This window comes from Molothrus aeneus, chromosome 13 (genome assembly GCF_037042795.1).
Source record: "Molothrus aeneus isolate 106 chromosome 13, BPBGC_Maene_1.0, whole genome shotgun sequence".
NCBI classification, from domain to species: domain Eukaryota; kingdom Metazoa; phylum Chordata; class Aves; order Passeriformes; family Icteridae; genus Molothrus; species Molothrus aeneus.
This window is the reverse complement of record NC_089658.1, coordinates 8644136-8662821: the sequence shown is the minus strand read 5'-3', so window position 1 is coordinate 8662821 and position 18686 is coordinate 8644136. Positions and strand designations below refer to the sequence as shown.

The following is an 18686-nucleotide window of genomic DNA, read 5'->3' as shown; positions in this document are numbered from 1 at the left end:
GCAGGCACGCCGGGAGCGTGCGGAGGGGCAGCCGGGCACCCACGGCCTTGGCCCCAGCCCCGGCCCCGCTGCTCCCCGTCCGGGCCGTGTCTCCTCACGGCCGCGGGTGCGGCCCCTTTAAAAGGAGGCGCCCCCTTTGAGAGCGGCTCCGGCCGGGCTGCAGGCGGCCTGCGCGAGAGGCGCCCCGTGTGACGTCACTGCGCGGCGCCGGCGGGGCCGCGCTGCCGCCATGGCCGACATGGCGGATCTGTTCGGCAGCGACGCGGACTCGGAGCCGGAGCACAAAGGTGAGGGCGGCTTCTCGCGCTCTCTCTCTCTTTCGCTCTCTCTCCCTCCCTTCCTCCGCCCGGGTGCCCCCGACGCGGGCTGCGCCGCCCGCCCCGCCTCGCCTCGCCTTTGCCGCGGCCCCCGAGCGCGGGGGCAGGGATGGAGGGAGGGAGCGGCGCGGAGTCGCGGGCCGGGGGTCCGGTGCCTGCAGGGAAGGTTGTTCCGCCGCAGCCGAGTTCTGGAAACAGTGGAACACCTGGTTTAGGTCTCTGACGTTTTAAAAATTCTCGTACGCGTTCCTGTAAATTACTTTTCAAGGCAGGTGTTTGTTTATTTTCCAGTGGAAACCACATTTACCAGCCTCGGCAGTGAGGAGTAGCTCCATTGTCATAAACCTCCGTGGGTAGATGACTTAGATTAAATACAGAGTGACAATTTTGAATTTGTAGGATCTTATAAGCCGTGTCTGTTTAGTTACTTGTTTAAGCCCTCATTATTTCAATTGTTACTTTCGTTTGTGTAATTGTTTATTCCATCTACAGTCTTAGAATCTTAGATCACAGCTTGTGGTTTGAAACTCTTTGGGCCATCGATCATTTTTCATTGTGCCTTTCTTTGGCTGTGCTTTTATTAGCAGCCATTTTATTTTACTATTCTTGCTAGCTTTGTTGGTCTTGCTGGCCGTTCTCTGTAGGTTTCTCAGGGGGTTGGGTTGTGTTTTTGGGGTTTTTGTTTAAGCAATGCACGCACATCCTCAGAGAAGCATCCTGACTGCTGAAGGGGTGGTGTTTGTTTTGCAGACTCCGATTCCGGCTCTGATTCCGATTCCGAGCAGGAGAACGCTGGCTCTGGGAGCAACGCCTCCGGCAGCGACAGCGACCATGACGACGACAGGGAGGCCGTAAAACCCAGCAACAAGGAGCTGTTCGGGGATGACAGCGAGGACGAAGGAGCATCCCATCACTCAGGGAGCGACAACCACTCTGAGAGATCCTACAACCGCTCCGAGGGCTCGGGGCACGAGGACAACGAGCAGTCGGACGGGGAGCAGCACAGCGCATCCGAGGCCGCGCACGACGACGACGAGCACGGCTCTGAGGAGGGCAGCCATCGCTCCGAGGGAGACGGCTCTGAGAAAGCACACTCCGAGGATGAGAAGTGGGGCAAGGAGGACAAAAGCGATCAGTCAGATGATGAGGAGAGGCAGCAGAACTCTGACGATGAGGAGAGACAGCAGAACTCTGATGATGAGGAGAAGGTGCAGAACTCAGATGAAGATGAAAGGCCACAGATGTCTGATGATGAGGAAAGACTGCAGAACTCAGATGAAGAGAAAATGCAGAACTCTGATGATGAGGAAAGGCCACAGGCCTCAGATGAGGAGAAGATGCAGAACTCTGACGATGATGAAAGGGCCCAGCGGTCTGAGGAGGAGAAGATTCAGAACTCTGATGATGAGGAAAGGGCTCAGCACTCTGATGAGGAGGAGCAAGAGCACAAATCTGGTAGGAATGAATACAGAAATAATGATTTGCTGCTGGTTTGGTCTCTCTTTATTGTTTTGTTCACATTGGCCTGAAAAGATTGAAACTTCAATGTAAGGGCATTGATTTCATAGTTTTTAACTATAGTCATCTTTGCAATTTTTTTTGATGCAGCACTTTCAGAGCTTATTAATAGAGAGGAATTTTTAAATTTGTGAACCAAATTTTTTAATTTGCTGAGAATAATTCTGCTCCTTAGTAGAGTCTGCAAGGGGCAGCGACAGCGAGGATGAAGTTCTGCGAATGAAGCGGAAGAAACCGATTGCATCAGATTCAGAAGCAGAGAGTGACACAGAAGGGCAGAAAGGTAAATGCTGGGGGGGTTGTGGGGTTTTGGGTCCTTTCATCCTCCTCTTGAGCCTGCCATTCATCAGCTACAGGGCTTGATGGAATTGGTAGTGTTTGCTGTACAGTGCCATGGAAATAACCAAACAGACATAAGAATTCTGTGTGGGATGCACATGCTGATCGTCTCCAGATAGCTCTGTCAAGTTCTCTCTTCTGCAAATATTCTTTCATGCATTGTTACTGAAAGATATTGAAAAATGGTTCCTGTAATCAGAGCAGCCCAGGGAACCTGTACTATGTTTTGTGGTGGTTTAGCTGGCTGAGGAAGAGGCATTTATTTTTTGAGAAGTAAAACCTCCAAAATGCGTAATGAAATTTCTTTACTTCTGTTCAGTTACTTGAATAAGGATTATCTTGTACTCTTCTGTTGCCATTTTTCAACTTGATTTCCTTATTTGATAAATAAATCTTGCATTAGGGCTGTGTGTGCATATATATGTGTGGTTTAAAATTGTCATTTTTCTGCTGAAGAGCATGCAGATGTCATGGATCTGTTTGGAGGTGCTGATGACATTTCCTCGGGAAGTGATGGAGAGGACAAGCCACCAACCCCAGGACAGCCCATTGTGAGTGGACTTGACTTTTGAGATAATTACCATGCCATTGCACTCTGAAATGCAGAACACCAATTGAATTGGGTAATATTCTAGTGGAAAAAAAAAGAGTAGTGACATTAAGTAGCACTACAGATAATTTTGTCCCATCTGAAAGAATTATTAAAATTTTATGCATAACAATTTCAGATTTATCTGCCTTCCCTCATCCCTCCTCCACTGTTTGAACTTAAAAAAAAATATAAATAATAGTTTGATTGCTACCAAATAAAATACAAAGCCATAGCTGTCTTTGGTACCTTATTGCAGCTATTTGAGAAATATTTTCATTTTTAAGATAATTTTTCATCTTTTATTGACAATAGATAAAGATCCCTTCTTTAATCTGGTAGAAAGTGTCCCCCAGTCTCCAGTGTTCAGCCAACTCTGTTGGCTCCTTTGCTGTTCTTTATTGTTTTTGGTCTCTTGAGTTTGCACTGATGCTTGAAGTCACTTAAAGTGCCACATGACAATGCTGAGTTGAATTCCTTTCAATGAAAATGCCTGAATTCTTTTATCCAAATCTTCCTGACCTCTCTGTGCCTATGAATGACTTTTCTTTAAGCAAAATGTAATTATTAGAGCAGCAGTAGCCAGATAGATTTTTTCACTTATGCTCCTGTTCGTTTTTTTCATTAGGATGAGAATGGGCTGAGTCAAGAGCAGCAGGAAGAAGAGCCTATTCCAGAGACCAGAATAGAGGTAGAAATACCAAAAGTAAACACAGACTTGGGTAATGATTTGTATTTTGTGAAGCTGCCCAACTTCCTCAGTGTGGAACCCAGGTAATTGCACATTAAAGACAGGATTGTTAAAGTCCTTTAGTGTTTTTGTTTAGTATGTGTTTACCCTAATAAAGTTGTTGACATTGAGATGCATATTTTTGGTTGTGATTAGTCAATAGTAATGGCTGTTGTTTTCTAATTAGGTAATTTTATTATGAAGGTGGGTTTCAGCTTGATTGAATAACTCATTGTCTGTAAAAACCAGACAAAAATGTGGTTTAATTGAAAGCACATGCTATCAGTTGAATTGTAAGCATAAGTTTAGGCTCTCAGAGATGTGAAAGGCAAATGCACTGACCCTTATGCACTTTCCAGTGATTAAAAACATCATTTTGAATTTCATAATAAGGCCTTTTTTATTCCTGTATGTTAAATATCCTGTACTATTTATGAAGTAATCCTGTACTATTTATGAAGAGGCTGGTTACTTGGATAAATTTTCTTAGAAGAATAAAGAATGTGTTGTAAAATTTGTTTCAGACCTTTTGATCCCCAGTATTATGAAGATGAATTTGAAGATGAGGAGATGCTTGATGAAGAAGGTAGAACTAGGTTAAAACTCAAGGTATAGTATTAATTTTCCTTTTGTCTTTTACACTCACCTAGGCACTTTCCTTCAAAGTCTATTTCACATCTTTTGGAATGATGTTTTGGGTTTTCAGATTATGAAAGTGTGGGCGCTGAGGAAAGTTGATCTGTTTTAGTCATGAATTTTTAAAAAGCTTGACAGCTGCATTGCACCTATAAAAGCAATACTTTTCACCTTTATTTCTTTGCATTGTGCCACAAATTATCAAGCCTTTCTAACTGAAATTCTTGACCTATATAGAGTGTATTTTATCACAGTATTCCTTAGGAGCTAGAAAAACTGTTTTGTTTTTTCCCCCTACAGGTAGAAAACACAATACGATGGCGGATGCGACGAGATGAGGAAGGGAACGAGATCAGAGAGAGTAATGCAAGGATAGTTAAATGGTCAGATGGAAGGTTAGTTTGCACCCTTTGTTACTGAAGTAATGCAGTTCTTGCAGTGACATGCAAAATTGGAAGGTCAGCAAACTCTGACATCAGTTCTGCACGGTACAAATTATTTTAGTCTCAGTGCTTTGAAAGGTTTATACTCAGTTTAGTTTAGATTGAAATATAATTATTGGCTAGATATAAAAAGGCAACATAAAGGCTTTCTCCACTTAAAAATGAGGCAGAAAAATAGACTGCAGTGTATAGACTGTTACTTTATCAAGTAACTGATATGGCAATCTCTTTTAAGCATGTCCCTCCACTTGGGCAATGAGGTCTTCGACGTGTACAAGGCACCGCTACAAGGAGACCACAATCATTTGTTCATCAGACAAGGGACAGGCCTGCAAGGACAGGCTGTGTTCAAGACCAAGTTAACCTTCAGGTAAACTGCTGTTCTGTATCAAATGTTGATACTGTTTTTGCAATTAAGTGTTGTTATTAGTGTATAAAGATTAGATATACCTGTTTGTAAAGCTTCAGAGCTTCACTGGTTAGTAAGAATGTGCTATTTTCCAAGCTCAGTTTTTCAGTAAGATTTGTCCTACATTAGGTGTCTAAGTTGGGAATGTTTATGTGCCATTTCCTGCATTATGTACGCTACATATAGGTTTTTTGTATACATGTATTAATTTGCAGTTTTACATGCAAGTCCTCATTTGAGTCAGAGAAAATATTACTATTCCCTGAAATTAATCTTTTGTCTGAGGTACAGTTGCTATCAAGATGGCAACTGCTTCTTGAGATATTGATGTGAACTGTGAGGAGGATGTATCTTTAGGTTGATAAGGGTCAAAGGTTGTAGGATTCTGGCATCATTAGGGGTAAAAAAGGCCTTAGAGATCTTTGAGTCCAACTGTTAATGGCTGGACTGTGATTTTACTGAGAGAAGACTTGCTGTCTTCAGTAGCTGTTACAGTGCACATAAACACTTTTTTAAAAGGGTTGATGCTTTCACTTTTGTGCAGATGAATCTCTGAATTCTCAAGTATGCTGGCCCTAGCATTGTCTTTTGAAAATGGATATGTTCCTTAAAGAAGTTTTTAACCCCTAGCAATTTTTTACCAGGCCACACTCTACAGACAGTGCCACTCACAGGAAGATGACTCTGTCTCTGGCAGACAGATGTTCAAAGACCCAGAAAATTCGTATTTTGCCAATGGCAGGCCGTGATCCAGAGTCTCAGCGCACAGAAATGATCAAGGTATTGTGGCATGGAACTCTCTGATCTGCTGGTTTAATCTTGATTATCACACCTGTAATAGAGCTGGACATTTTTGAATATTCTATGATTTATGAAAAACAGTAATGTTTTGGAGTTTTAAGCAAGAATTCCAAACCATGGGTGTGGCTTGCTTAAGCTGTCAGATGACAAAACAAAGAGAATATTTGCAGCCTTTACACTGCTGTGTAAAAAGCTACAGTAGAATACGAGAATAATGGATATGAGGTTCTCTCGAAGTGGTTTGGGGGTTTTTTATCCCTGAGTTCATTGCTTGTGTGCTTGTCCAGAAAGAAGAGGAGAGGCTGAGGGCTTCCATCCGCAGGGAGTCGCAGCAGCGGCGGATGCGGGAGAAGCAGCACCAGCGGGGGCTGAGCGCCAGCTACCTGGAGCCCGACCGCTACGACGAGGAGGATGAGGGGGATGATGCAATCAGTCTGGCAGCTATCAAAAACAGATACAAGGGTGGCATCAGAGGTAATCATAAACCTTAACAGCACGTCATTAAGGCCTGTGTGATCCAGACAGGGTAGTTGCACAGGACAGCCTTGGTGAGATAGGATTTTGCCAGTTCGTTCGATACATGAAGAGACGTTAATTCAGTTTGTATAAGTTTATTTTGTTTACTCTGGACTTAGGTTCTGCAAACATTTTGTGGCACTAAATATAAGACATTTTTAATATTCTCTCTTCCACACCAGTTTCAGATAAACATGTTTGGCTTTTTATTTTTTTCTGTAATGTGCAGAGGAACGTGCTAGAATCTACTCTTCTGACAGTGACGAAGGCTCAGATGAAGATAAAACCCAAAGACTACTCAAAGCAAAGAAACTTAATAGTGATGAGGTAAGAGAAGGACTTTGTTCTTTAGCTGCTCATTTTTAATGAGGAACATTTCCTTCACTAAATCTAGTGTTTAAACTTGGGACTTCTGTGGTTTCATTTACGCCATGATGAATGTGTTATTTGACTTGGCATGCTTTCCTTGGTAATTAATCACTGATTTCTTATGCACTGCATTAGTTCACAGACCTGAGTGATTCCCAAAGGAGGACACTATTGTTATTGCTGATTTAAAGATGGAAAAATTTATGCAGAGTTATGTAAAATGAATATATCAAAATTATTCAAGGAGTAATATTGGAATCCCAGTGCAGTGTTACCTAAGTTACATGGTCCTCTCCTGTTTATTATGGAAATAGTGGAAGCATTTTCACGTAGTATTTCTGCTCTTTTTAAATAGAAAAGTTAAAAAAACTGAGTTAAAAAGACTTGCTGTCCATTGCTAAAAATACATTTTCCATCACCCCAGCATCATCTGAAACATTGGGCTCTGATCAAATTAACTGTTAGCTACAGCAGTAGTGCTGTTTCCTTATCTAAAAGGGTCTTTTATTGGTTTGTAATTTATGACTGCTGGGTCTTATTAAATGAGTTTTTGTGAACATTGCATTTGAGGTTTAGTTCAAGTCTGTCACTGCTGATACAGCACTGCAGTGTTACACAAGAAGTAAGCTGCTCTCATTTTCATTTCTGTACTGTGTTTCCTGTAAAGTCCCTGAGAGGCCTCACTCCCCAGCCCCTTGGGTGTTTTCTGTGTGCTGAATGCAAGTTCTTGGTGCTCTTACAGAGTCAGCTGAGTTATTTGCACTAACAGGCATTGTAATGTCAAGTGGAATTAGTAAAAATTAGTTTTGTCTTCTAAAGACATAGATTCCTGGCTTTTTATTATACATCAGAAAAATTTAATATATCAGAGACTCTAACAGCCATATGAGCCATGTTGACAAAACTGTAATTTTGTGAGCCCTGTGAACATTAGTTAGTAGAAATTGAATTGTTTATTTTTAAGACTCTTACTAGATGTGTTAGTTCATGATACAGCAATTTGAGGACTTGTCAGTTCCATTCTCTCAGAAAAGGTCTAATCAATAGCATTCCTCTGCTGCTTGAGGAGCAGCAGCCTCCATTTTAAAGAGTGACTGGAAGGTAATGCTCCTCTGGGGCCTCGGAGTGGTGCTGCAGTGTCACAGAAAACCCCAGTGGTGCTCCAGTTCCTGTGCTCAGTGCCCACAGGGGGAGTGTGGTGCTCAGTGCATACCCACACACGGGGAGCTCTGGCTTCCTTGGACACTCACTTTTACCTGCTGTCAGTCAGCAGCACAGCACAAATCTTTGTGCTGATAGCAATTTGTTACCATTACTGCAAATGTCAGTCTGTTATTAATAATATACTTTATCACCACACAGCAAGTAGTTTCACTGTTGCTGCAGTTAATGGGGATATTCTGCTGAACAGGAAGATGACTCATTGAACAATAGCCCAGCTAGATTACAAGAGAATGTTTGTTCTGAGGAAGAAGCTATCATTGAGATTCCCACCCCTGTTCATTTCTGTTTTCCCTGCTTTAAATTCCTTCGTAACTGCGATTCTCCCGGTCCGTACTGAACACGTTCATATAGAATCAAATACTCTGGATAAATCATTGATCCTTGGAGTTTTGAAACACTAAAGTTCTAGAACTCAATCTTTCCTCCTTAAAATCCAAGCAAGTTGCTTTAAATACAAAAAAAAAACCAAAAAACAAAATGAAAAAAAACCCAAACCCACACTTCCAAAACCAGCAAATGGAAAAAGGGATGAGGTTACTCAGCCCTGAGAGTATTTTTAAAGATACACTTCTTTTTAACAACAGTTGAGTTACCACTTGTTCCTCATGTCACTATTAATGAGTTTTGCATGAACAACTTGTGATTTAAAATGTTGTTTGGAAGGATGATTCAAACTGAACTGGTGGTAATGTACATGGAGCAAAAATCAACCTGTTAGCTTCGTGACCTAAAAACTGAAATCAGCCCTATAAAAGTCTTTATGGTATTTCTTGTAAGCAGGTAATTAACTCAGTGATTTGAGTTCCTTTGACCAGCTCTTTGAAGCCTCATAAACGATAAACTGTTACATTTCTTGGACTGTTGATTCTGAGTGCCAGTGATTCCTCCTGATTTTTTTTCTTTATGCCAGAGAGCAGTTAGTTTAGTTTTGTTTTTCTGATGAGCAAAATGCCTGCCCGCTTCCTGAATTCCTTCTTTGCTTCAGTAGCTCTGATTCAGGCCATACAGGTATAAATAATCTGAAAACTTAGCAAAGCTGCAGGGGCTGCCTGAAGGGAGTGTGTCAGTGTGCTGGAGAATCTCTGTGCATGCCCTGCTCAGGCAGAGCAGGTGTGGATGCAGGGCCAGCAAGGGGATGGAGCTGCAGCTTCCTGGACCCTCCTGGTCTGGGGTGTGACCCTGGGAGCAGCCACTCAGTGCTGAGGGTGAGGACTGGCACAGAACCAGCCCTGCTTCACAGTAGCACAAAATGGAAAAACTAGAACTAGTAATTCTGCTTTTCTTACAAGAAAGACTTTGAGGTCTTTTTGTTGTTGTTCTGTGTTTTTTCCTACTTTAGCTGGAAATATGGTGGTTTATTTTTGTCCTTTTTTTGCCTTTAGGAAGGTGAACCTTCTGGAAAGAGAAAAGCAGATGATGATGACAAAGCAAGTAAGAAGCCTAAGAAATATGTGATCAGTGATGAAGAGGAAGAAGATGATGATTAATATTAAGGAAGCGCAGCAGTTGATTTTTTGTTGTTGTTGTTTTTTCTATATATATGTTTATATATATTGTACAGTTCTGTTAGAGCACAGATGTAAGTAACCATAAGGGGCTTATTTTGATAAAGGAAAATTCCTAAGTCTGCGTTTCTGGTGTGAATAAAGTTTTTTTGACTTCCTTTGACCCTTAAGAGTTTTATCTCATTGCAGCAAATGTCCAGGGATCATCACAGTGCTGATTTTAATCTTGCACAGTGCATTTGAGTTTTGAGAACTGTAGTAGCTGGTTACCAAGTAAATTGGTCATTAACTTAGTGAGTTCATTAGGAGAAGCCATGCTAATCTCTGTGGAATGCTTAAATGAGAATATAGGCTATGATGCTAGAACTTGCTAAGAACACACAGTGGTACAGTACAACTCTGTTTCTTCCCTAGATATTCCTTATTTTCTGTTTACTGGACAGTACATTGCTATGCTGGTATAATTTGCTGACTAAAAATATTTCTTGCCATGTTTGAGTAAATCATTTTAACTACATGAACTTCACAGTTAACTGATCATATAAGGCATTTATTTTTCATGCATTCAAGTCCACAATGAATATCTGCATCTTGCCAGAGCAGTAATAATAATAACAACAATAATAATAGTCATGTGCTAATGATGTAAATGTCAGAGTAAAAGCACTTGTTTCAACAAAATTGACATTTCTGCTAGCAGAGCTGAAAGTCTCCTTTAAAAGGTGAAATGAATCAGAGTGCAAAAAATGCAACATGACAATTGTGTCTCAGAATCCCACGTAATATGGTGCCATTTCCTCTTGTTCTGGTAGGTTTTATAAATGGTTTTGTTTACCTGGGATGTCACTGGAGGAGAATGTTCTAGACAGAACCATTGCTGTGTTTACACTTTTTTTAAAACACCTTATTTGACAATACAATACCAGCTGTAAAGATGGAACTTTTCCACTTTTTCTTTCAGAGAGGAAATACCATGTGCAGTTTTTCTCACTGATGAGAGAGCATTCATATGTTATCTGTGCTGCTCTTTTGGCTGACTTCTCACACAGTCCTGCTAGCCTGAATGTGAGTTGAAGTTGAGAAAGCAGAAGTAGCTGAACTCCCCTACAAACAAAACCATTGAGTGGTGCTGTACAAAGTTTATGATGTGGATTTGTGTTACATAAGCTGAAATAAAGTAGCTGGTAGTTATTGAAGAGGGACTGGTCCCCTTCTCTCTCCTGCCAAACTGAATTTGGCTTTTTTTCTAAAACAGAAGGCAGAAAGTGCCTCATAGTGAGCGTTCTGTTTGTGACATTCCCTGGCTCTTTGAGGCAGAGCTTTCAACCTGGACATCTTTTGTCACATTTAGCTAGGATAGTTTGCCACAGTGCTCTGCCTCCACTTCTGTCTGGAAGGCACAGGAGTGTTCTGGCTGCAGAGCACAAAGCTGTGCATGTGTGTTAATATATTCTGCTGAGCAGCTGACTGCAGTGGAGACTGCAAGTAAGAAAAAGGGAAAAATTTCAGCTTGGAAGTCTGAGTGCCTGAGAAACTCTTCTTTTTTTTATACTTAAATACTTATCTGAGAGTTTCTGTGCCCCTTTAATGTGCAGATAAAGTCCCCAGCTGCTGGAATGTTGACCCTGTAATCCTCTTAGTTTAGACCTCTGCTGGGAGTCTGGTTCCTTACATGAGGTTACCTGCTCTCCACTGGTAGCCTCCTCAGGAAGAAGCCAGCTGTTTAGGAAGGGACTCATTCTACATGGATGTGACACGCTGTAGTTTCACATAAAAGCCTCCCAGATACCTCTAAAACAACAAATTTGGCATATGGAAACACAGCATCATTTCACTGGTAATGTGTTTACTTTTATAACAGTTTAATGGAAATGCTGGCTATTTTTATTTTTACTACACTCCTAAGAGTGAAAATGTTTTAATCACTTTTGTAAGTTTGATGCTGACTAAGCCTTTACTAAGTAAGTGGTCCACTTTAGCTTCCAAAAATGAGGCTTTTTGTGGATTACAAAGATGAAAAGAAGTCATTTTTTACACTGTCGTCTTTTGTAAATTGCTCTTTTAAAGTCTTATTTAAATGTGGACTTGAAGAAAGTGTTTTCTCAGCTTAAATTGGTTTAACAATCATCTTGTAATTAAAGTCACTTGAATGAACTTATCCCCAGTGTTATTTCAGTTGTGGGTCTAATGTATGGTTTCATTTAACTTGAAGACAATTTTTGCTCTCCCTTTTCCCAGCCTCCCAGTCTGTCTGTTGATGGAATGAGGGTTCATAAAGCCTGTTTTAGTGCCTGGTGAGTACTTATGGTGGCTTGGTAAAAGATTCAGGTGTGTTGCAGAGTGTCAAGAGAGCTCAGCCCTGACCTCTCACTGCCTGAGTGGGCACTGCTGTGAAAGCAAAATACTCCTGCTCGGGTAGGAGGGGGGCAGACTCCCTGAGGAAATGTTTTCTCCCTCCTAAGTAGGATGTGCAAATGAAGCTTTCTTGGAAAGAAAGACAGGTATCTCCAGTGGAAAGTACAGGAATTTATTACTGGATGTTCTGTAAAGTTATCGGGACAAAATGATCTTTATTTCAGCACTCAGTGCAGTGTGCAGTACAGGCTGTGCCTGGTCTGTCTGTGTCATTTCAGGTCTGGACTGAAACCTTTCCAGAAATTTGCCAAACAAGCCAGGAAGCAGCAGCACAGCTGCACAGGGCAGGTTTGAATAGGGCCTGGCAGAGCTCAGGGATGTCACAGGGAGCAAGCCCTGGCACTGGGATGTCCTGGGAGTTTGTGTAGCCTGCAGGTCAGGGAAAAGCAGCCCAGCTGAGCACAGCACCCTGAAGGCATTGCTACCCACTGACCCAAAGTATTCCATCATGGAATTACATCTTCAAATAAACCCAAGGGCACTTCCTTCTCTTGCAGTCATGGATAGTGGGAATATATAAGGAATATATTGACTTTTATCTTGACAGCCAGCTAATTTGATCTGGCTGCCCTTACTGGAGACATGCTGGGTAGGATGTTGCTGTGAATAAAAGTGTTTGCTGGGTATTAAAATAGCCACATCTAATTTTAAATATCCTTAATTCCAGTGGGATGAAAAATATATGGAGCAGGGGAATGAATATTCAAATATATCAGGTGCTGTCCTGTAGTGACTGAATGAGCTCCAGAGTTTTCTGCAGCTCTGACTGCCCCTGTTCTTATCACAGAGGTAACATCTGTGCATCTGTTTAGGTTATTTATGGTGCTTGTCTGGTTGATAATTAGGTTTGTGCCTGCTGTGACTGGTTAGGTAATGTTTTCCCAGGATCCCCACTTGCAAATGGCTGGGTTTTGCTTTAGAATAAGAGTGCTGTAGGGAGCTCCCTCAGAAGGGTTCCTTCCTGCCTTCAGCTCACATCAGGTGCTGCACACAGTCAGCTCAGCCCACTGCACTGTGTTCTCCCATCATCTCAGGGGCTGCAGTTCCTTTTGGAAGCAGTGGGTTCACAGCTGCCCTGGGTGGAGGCTTTTCTGTTGTGAGCTGTGAGTTTTCACAGTAGTGTCAGGGCACAAGGAATTAAGAGCAAAGACGTGGAAGTTTCACACCTGAGCCCTTGCTAAGACCCTTGCTAAGACCCTTGTTGACAGTGAGCTCTGGGCAGCTCCTCAGAGCAGGTCCTTGCTGCAGCTGCAGGCAGGGTTTGGCACATGGAGCCCCAGGGGATCCCAGGCTGGGAGGGAGCCATAGGGATGGGTGAGTCCAGCTGGCTGCTCCTCAGAGCTACACCATGGCACTGAGAGCTTTCAAACACTTCTGGAGCTCTGTCAGGCTTGGTGCTGTGACCACTTCCCTGGGGAGCTGCTCCAGTGCCCAGCCACCCTCTGGGTGAGGAACCTTCTCTCAATGTCCAGGCTGAGCTCCCCTGGCACAGCTTCCCCATTTCCTCGTGTCCATGTCTCCAGAGATCAGCCCTGTGCCCCTTGGGGAGTGGGAGGCTGCAGAGTGCTCCCCTCCATGGCTCTGCTGGGCCACTTGCACCTGGGCATCACCTCAGATTTATTCTCAGTTCATTCTAGATGATTCCACCTTGGACTGCATCTTGGTAAACCACTGCTGCTTTCATAGTGTCCTGAAGTTCCTTCTCCCAAAGAAAACCTTGTTTAGAAAAGTCAGTCACTAGAGAATGTTGATTCTTTCTGTGCTAAGGAGATGCTGTGAGCTGCTGGTGTGTTCCCTTTGCTCATAGCAGAAGAACCTTCCTGTGTGAGTGTTGAATTTGTAACTTCAACAAGGGAAGAGATGAGAATCTTGACTCCATGTTACAGAAGGCTGATTTATTATTTTATTATATATATTATATTAAAAGAAAATGATATATTAAAACTATACTATAAGAATAGAAGAAAGGATTTAATCAGAAAGCTAGAAAAGAAAGAAAAAAATGATAATAAAATCTTGTGACTGCTCACAGCCTCGACACAGATGGCTGTCATTGGTCATCAAGTAAAAACAATTTTACATGCTGGGTAAACAATTCTCTAAATCCCATTCTAAAGCAGCAAAACATGGAGAAACTGAAGCTTTTCAGCTTCTCAGAAGAAAAAATCCTAACAAAAAGATTTTTCATAAAATATGCCCGTGACATGTGAGTGAGTCAAAATTCATTCCCTCATAAGGAGGGATTGGTTTTTATGAATACCATTCCCAGGTTTTTTCACATATATCCATATATACATAATGATATATATATAATATATATATTAATATATATGGAATGTGTATTTTCCACTTCTCATGTCTCTCATAGTCAAAACTTCCTTTAAATCTACACCTGAAAATACTTACTGGACATGATTGCAAAGTGACCACATTTAAACTGAGAACATTTCACTAATCTGTGGATATGTTACCCTTTTGCAAATCCTGTTTGATCTCTGAGAAATAAATAGGATTATTCTGGCTCTCAGACTTTCTCAAACACTAAACTTGAGTAGCTGCTGGCATACAGCAGGCAGCACCTTGTATGTGGTTTTCTGTTGAAGATTTAGTCCTGCCACAGCACAACATTGCTAGATACTGGGGAAATAAATTTCTGCATCCTGCACTGCCAGTTTGAAGACTTGAGTCACTTTGTAATTTGGCCCTTTGCTGGACATCAGGGTTGCTGTTTTTCTCAGTTATTTACTGCCTCTGCTCCTGTTTTTTCTTGGGACAACTTTGCCTTCAGTTAGCCAGCAAAATTTTTTGAGTAAACTGGATTATCTGAGATTTTTCAATCCATTTAAATGTCCTTAATACATGTGCAATGACATTTATTAGGGGCATTCTGGATTTCCTTGATAGGAATTACATAAATGTGCAAAGCATTGTGACTGCAGTTGTTCTTACAAACACTTACACCTCTGCATAGGTCCCACACTGTGTGGAGCAGCATTTTGAAGCCTGATTTCTGGCTCTGAAGTTACTTGCCACAGATCCACACTTGCTGGAAGGCTGGGAAGAGGCTTCTGTTGGAAAAGCAGATGAGCTCATGCTCATCTGTTTAGAATTGAGGCTGTGGGTTGGAAAAGGTTGAGGGTGCTGACCTGGATGTTTGGGACAGTTCATAGTTTGGATACAGCACTGGGTGTGACAGCAGTTTACATCTGACACTCACTTTCCTGCACAAAATACAATTCCCAGATAAGCTGGAAGGAAGCTTGTTTAGGGAAAGAAATTACTTTGAGTGTCATGGACTCCTTTTGAGCCTCTCTTCACCTCTGTTTTTGTTTCCCTTCTTGCCTTCCTTTCACAATTTATTAAATCTCTTCAGACTTCCCTGGGCCAAACAGGTTTCTGCTGTTACACAACATCATCCAAGGTGTGCTGGCACATCAGCTCTGTTGCCAGGGGTCTGGAAATGACATCTCCAGCTTTTTGACACAGTTTAGTGTCACACTCGAGCTGTGTGAGAGGATCTCTGGCAGTGGTTTAGGACTGGTGTGTTGCATGCTGTGGGGCTGAACTCTGAGCAAACTTTTTTTTTTTCCCCAGCAGACTGTGAGTGTAAAATTTTAAAAGAGTATATAGCCTTTCCAAAGTTATTAGAGATTTTAGGTAGATTGGCTTTTCAAAGGACTTTGATCTCGAACAAGTCCACCTTTTAGGCTCTTCTTACACCACATCATTTCCAAAACCTGAAAAAATCCTTAAGATTAAAGGAAACCTGAAATTAAATAGAGAGGGAAAGCCTTGTTTTGGAGGCAGGGAAGGGGCAGAACTCCTAGCAGGTGTTGGAGCTCACAGAGGGGCTCTGTTGGGAGAAGCTGGGTCTGACTGAGTGTGCAGCTGCCTTCTGCAGGACCCGGGAGCCTGGGGCAGAGCCTGCAGAGGAGGCTGCAGCTGTTGGGCTGCAGGAGGGGTGGCTGTCCCTGCTTTGGAGTTGTGTCAGACCCTGGCCTCTCACACAGGCCAGGCTGCAGACAAGGCTCATAGAGGCAGAACCTTATTTCTTGCACTTCAGAAAATGTGGCAATTAATGAAGAGTGGGCTCACAAATTAAAAAAAAAACAACCCAGGCATGCCCTGGCTTTCTATAAACACCCTAATTACCCAGAAGTACACAAGTTGTCTGCCAGAAGGATGTGTTTTTCAAGTCATTATTCCAGATGGTTCTTTCCAAGCCTTATAAATATGTGTGGTTTAAAACTGGCAACAAAGAAGGCTATAAAATAAACTGAAAATTTGCATTAAAAAAAAAATAAAGAGGAATACATACTAATGCAATTTAGGCTGAAAAAACAAAAGTCTGTATTCAGCAATGAAGGTGTGAGCTCAGGGAGGGAGTGGAGCAGCCCCAGGCAGCTCCTGCTGGGGCCCAGCTGGGTCAGGAGCTCCTGAACCCGTGCAGCTGCAGCACGTGCCTGCCCTGCCATCACTCACAGCTCCATCCTTCCACCCCAGGCTGTGCTCGCCCTGTGCTGCTGCTCCTGCAAGCCAGGGCTGCACTTCTGCTCTCAAGTGTTTGGCTGTTGCCTGAGCTATGGTGTGCTCAGCGTTTCTCAGGCTAGGTGTAGTTTTATTCTGCTCCAAGATGGTTTATGGCAAGGGTCCTGTGAGCTGTGACCAGTGCTGGGGTTTGGTCTGTGTGTGAAAGCTCCCTGAGGCTCAGGTGGTGACTTTGGGGCCATGGTGTGGCATGGCAGGGCTGCTGCTGCATGGCAGCTTGCCTTACAAACCCTTTAAAGGTTTACAAAGCAGGAAAATGTTTGCTGAGATGTAGAGAGTAGCAAATCTCTAAAGGCAGAACTCTGCAGTACAGAGTGCCTTGGTCATTGGGTTGCTTGGCACGAAACACCAGTGGGTTTAAGTTCACAGAAAAATAGGTTTGCACATGGACCTGTGTCCTCTGAGACAGGGTAAACTTGGGTAAGCTTTTCTGACAGATTTTAACCTGTAGTTTCACAGTGCTGATTGTGCTGTTTAGCTGTCTCCAGTTTCCCAGAGGTTTCCTGAGCTCACCTTTTGCTATGGCTTCAGTCTGTACATTTTCTGTCTCATAAACAAGGCAGGGCTGCAATTGACACAGCTGCTTTTTGAGCATTTCCTCAATGTGGTGGCATCTCTGTCGTTCAGTTGTGGACCACCAAGCACTTGTCAGCTCCCATCTGCTCAGACCCCTGGATTATTCCTGCTTCTGGAAAAAAAAAAGGTGCCTTTAGGCCTTACAACTGGAAGTTCTGTTGCCTGTCTGTATGTGGGGAGTCTGTCTTGTGAAGATGAAGGAAGGCTGCACATTGCATGAGGTCACTTGGAGGTGGGAGATGAAATATCCTTGTGCTTTAGTGACCTTGATAATGCATTGGCAGAGCTTTGATGTGAAAAGCTGAGATTGCTGCTTTGGGCCAGCTGTAACTAGTTCATGTTGCTGTTCGTCAGTTTTAGGGTTTCAGAAGAGAACAGGACAGATTAGGAGAGAGCAGCACAGAAAACTCTTGTCACTGGGCAGCTTTTGGTTCTTGTGACTGGTTTCCATAGCAGGGAAATAGGCAGCTTTGGTTAAACCTGTTACGTGTGACTCTGTTGTGCTCCAGAAGGAGTCCTGCACTTCACAGCAGCACTGAGCAGTGTCAAACCTCCTGTGCCAGAGAGAGAGTGGGTGTTGTGCCGGGCTGTTTGTGCAGAGAGGAGCTGCTCTGGCAGCTGAAGGGCAGCTGGCAGCTCTCCTGCCTCGTCATGTGTGCTGGCAGGAGCTCCTGGGCTGATTCACCTCCCCAAAATAACCTGCTGGGCCAGGGTGTGCTGGTGAGCCCCATGCACCTCAGCAGGACCCAGGGGACACGGTGAGCTTCCCCTCTGCAGTGCTGGTGCATTGTTCTGTGATTGAGAGATGAGTAATGCAGTGATTGACTCTCACAATTAATGGACAAATATCATGGATATAGGTTAAGAAAAGTTTATAGATTTATAGTTATGATGTACCCTCTCATGTGGTTATCAAGGGACAGTGGGGTTGGGACAGCTGGGAGGGCTGGCCTGTCACTGTGGAACCCCTGACCCCCAGTCAAGGTTTAAGGAAGAGATCTCCACCACTGGACAGCAAAGAAGGGGTTGATGGACAGAACTTTGGGAGGGGTTAAAGGGTTAAAAAGGGAAAACCCCTGTTGTGAAGGGGCTGAGCAAATGGCAGGGTAAAACTTTTGCTCCCAGCGCCGTAACCTTTTTTCTTTATTCAGTCTTCTGTTGTATTTTTGATAAGGTTTAATAAACCTTCCTAAACTATGAAAAGTGAGTAGCTATTTCTCACAATTCCTACCAAAAATGAAGGGGATTCACCTTCTGAGCTGTAGATCCCAGCACACACTGGGATTCCTCTTCTCCAAACCTTTGGGGCACAGGCAGGGGCTGTTTTCTTGCCAGATCCACTGAGGTGATCCCACAGGGGCCTGTGTGCCCCTGTGCTCTTTCACTTGCAGGAGTTTCCAACCCCAGTGCTGATCAGGTTGTCACCTGTCCAATGGCAGCACTTCATGGTTTTCTTTCTTTTTCTGAAAATCTGCCCACTCTGTACAACCAGAGTGTGGTTCCCAGCTGCCCTTCAGAGAAAGGTGGTGGCAGGAAAGGATTTCAGATTTTGTAGGAGTGAGAGGTGTCCCTGGAGAATGTTTGTAGTAAAACCTGATCATTTTGCCCTCTGCAAATCCCAGGCACTGCTTCCTGGAGGGGTGGCTCATGGAAATCCCACCCTGTGTGGATGTGGGCAGCCCTTGTGGCACAGCAGCTCTTGAGTGGCCTTGGGGAGGTACCAGGGCAGCTGTGCACATCCCAGGGCCCTT

At 43.2% G+C, this 18686-nt stretch overlaps 1 protein-coding gene across 3 annotated transcripts; it reads left to right on the top strand.

Annotated features, from left to right (window-relative positions):
* The first annotated feature begins 198 nt into the window (after positions 1-198).
* On the top strand, positions 199-9559 carry LEO1 (LEO1 homolog, Paf1/RNA polymerase II complex component). 3 transcript variants are annotated; one of them, XM_066558906.1, is made up of 12 exons: positions 199-287; positions 1068-1772; positions 2014-2118; positions 2631-2725; positions 3392-3537; positions 4018-4102; positions 4430-4524; positions 4808-4942; positions 5626-5761; positions 6070-6256; positions 6528-6625; positions 9278-9559. In XM_066558906.1, the coding sequence occupies exons 1-12, from the start codon at positions 230-232 to the stop codon at positions 9344-9346; spliced, it is 1914 nt and encodes a 637-aa protein (XP_066415003.1). In that variant the 5' UTR covers positions 199-229; the 3' UTR covers positions 9347-9559. The 3 variants fall into 3 exon arrangements, with proteins under 3 accessions (XP_066415003.1, XP_066415002.1, XP_066415000.1); XM_066558905.1 differs by having other exon boundaries at positions 9274-9559; XM_066558903.1 differs by having other exon boundaries at positions 2011-2118; positions 9274-9559.
* Positions 9560-18686: the final 9127 nt, after the last annotated feature.

Bases quoted from the DNA above. Each gene is read 5' to 3' on its own strand.
- LEO1 (XM_066558903.1), top strand. From the start codon at position 230: ATGGCCGACATGGCGGATCTGTTCGGCAGCGACGCGGACTCGGAGCCG. The intron at 2,119-2,630 runs GTAAATGCTGGG...TTTCTGCTGAAG, and splicing joins TGACACAGAAGGGCAGAAAG to AGCATGCAGATGTCATGGAT. The intron at 5,762-6,069 runs GTATTGTGGCAT...GTGCTTGTCCAG, and splicing joins AGCGCACAGAAATGATCAAG to AAAGAAGAGGAGAGGCTGAG.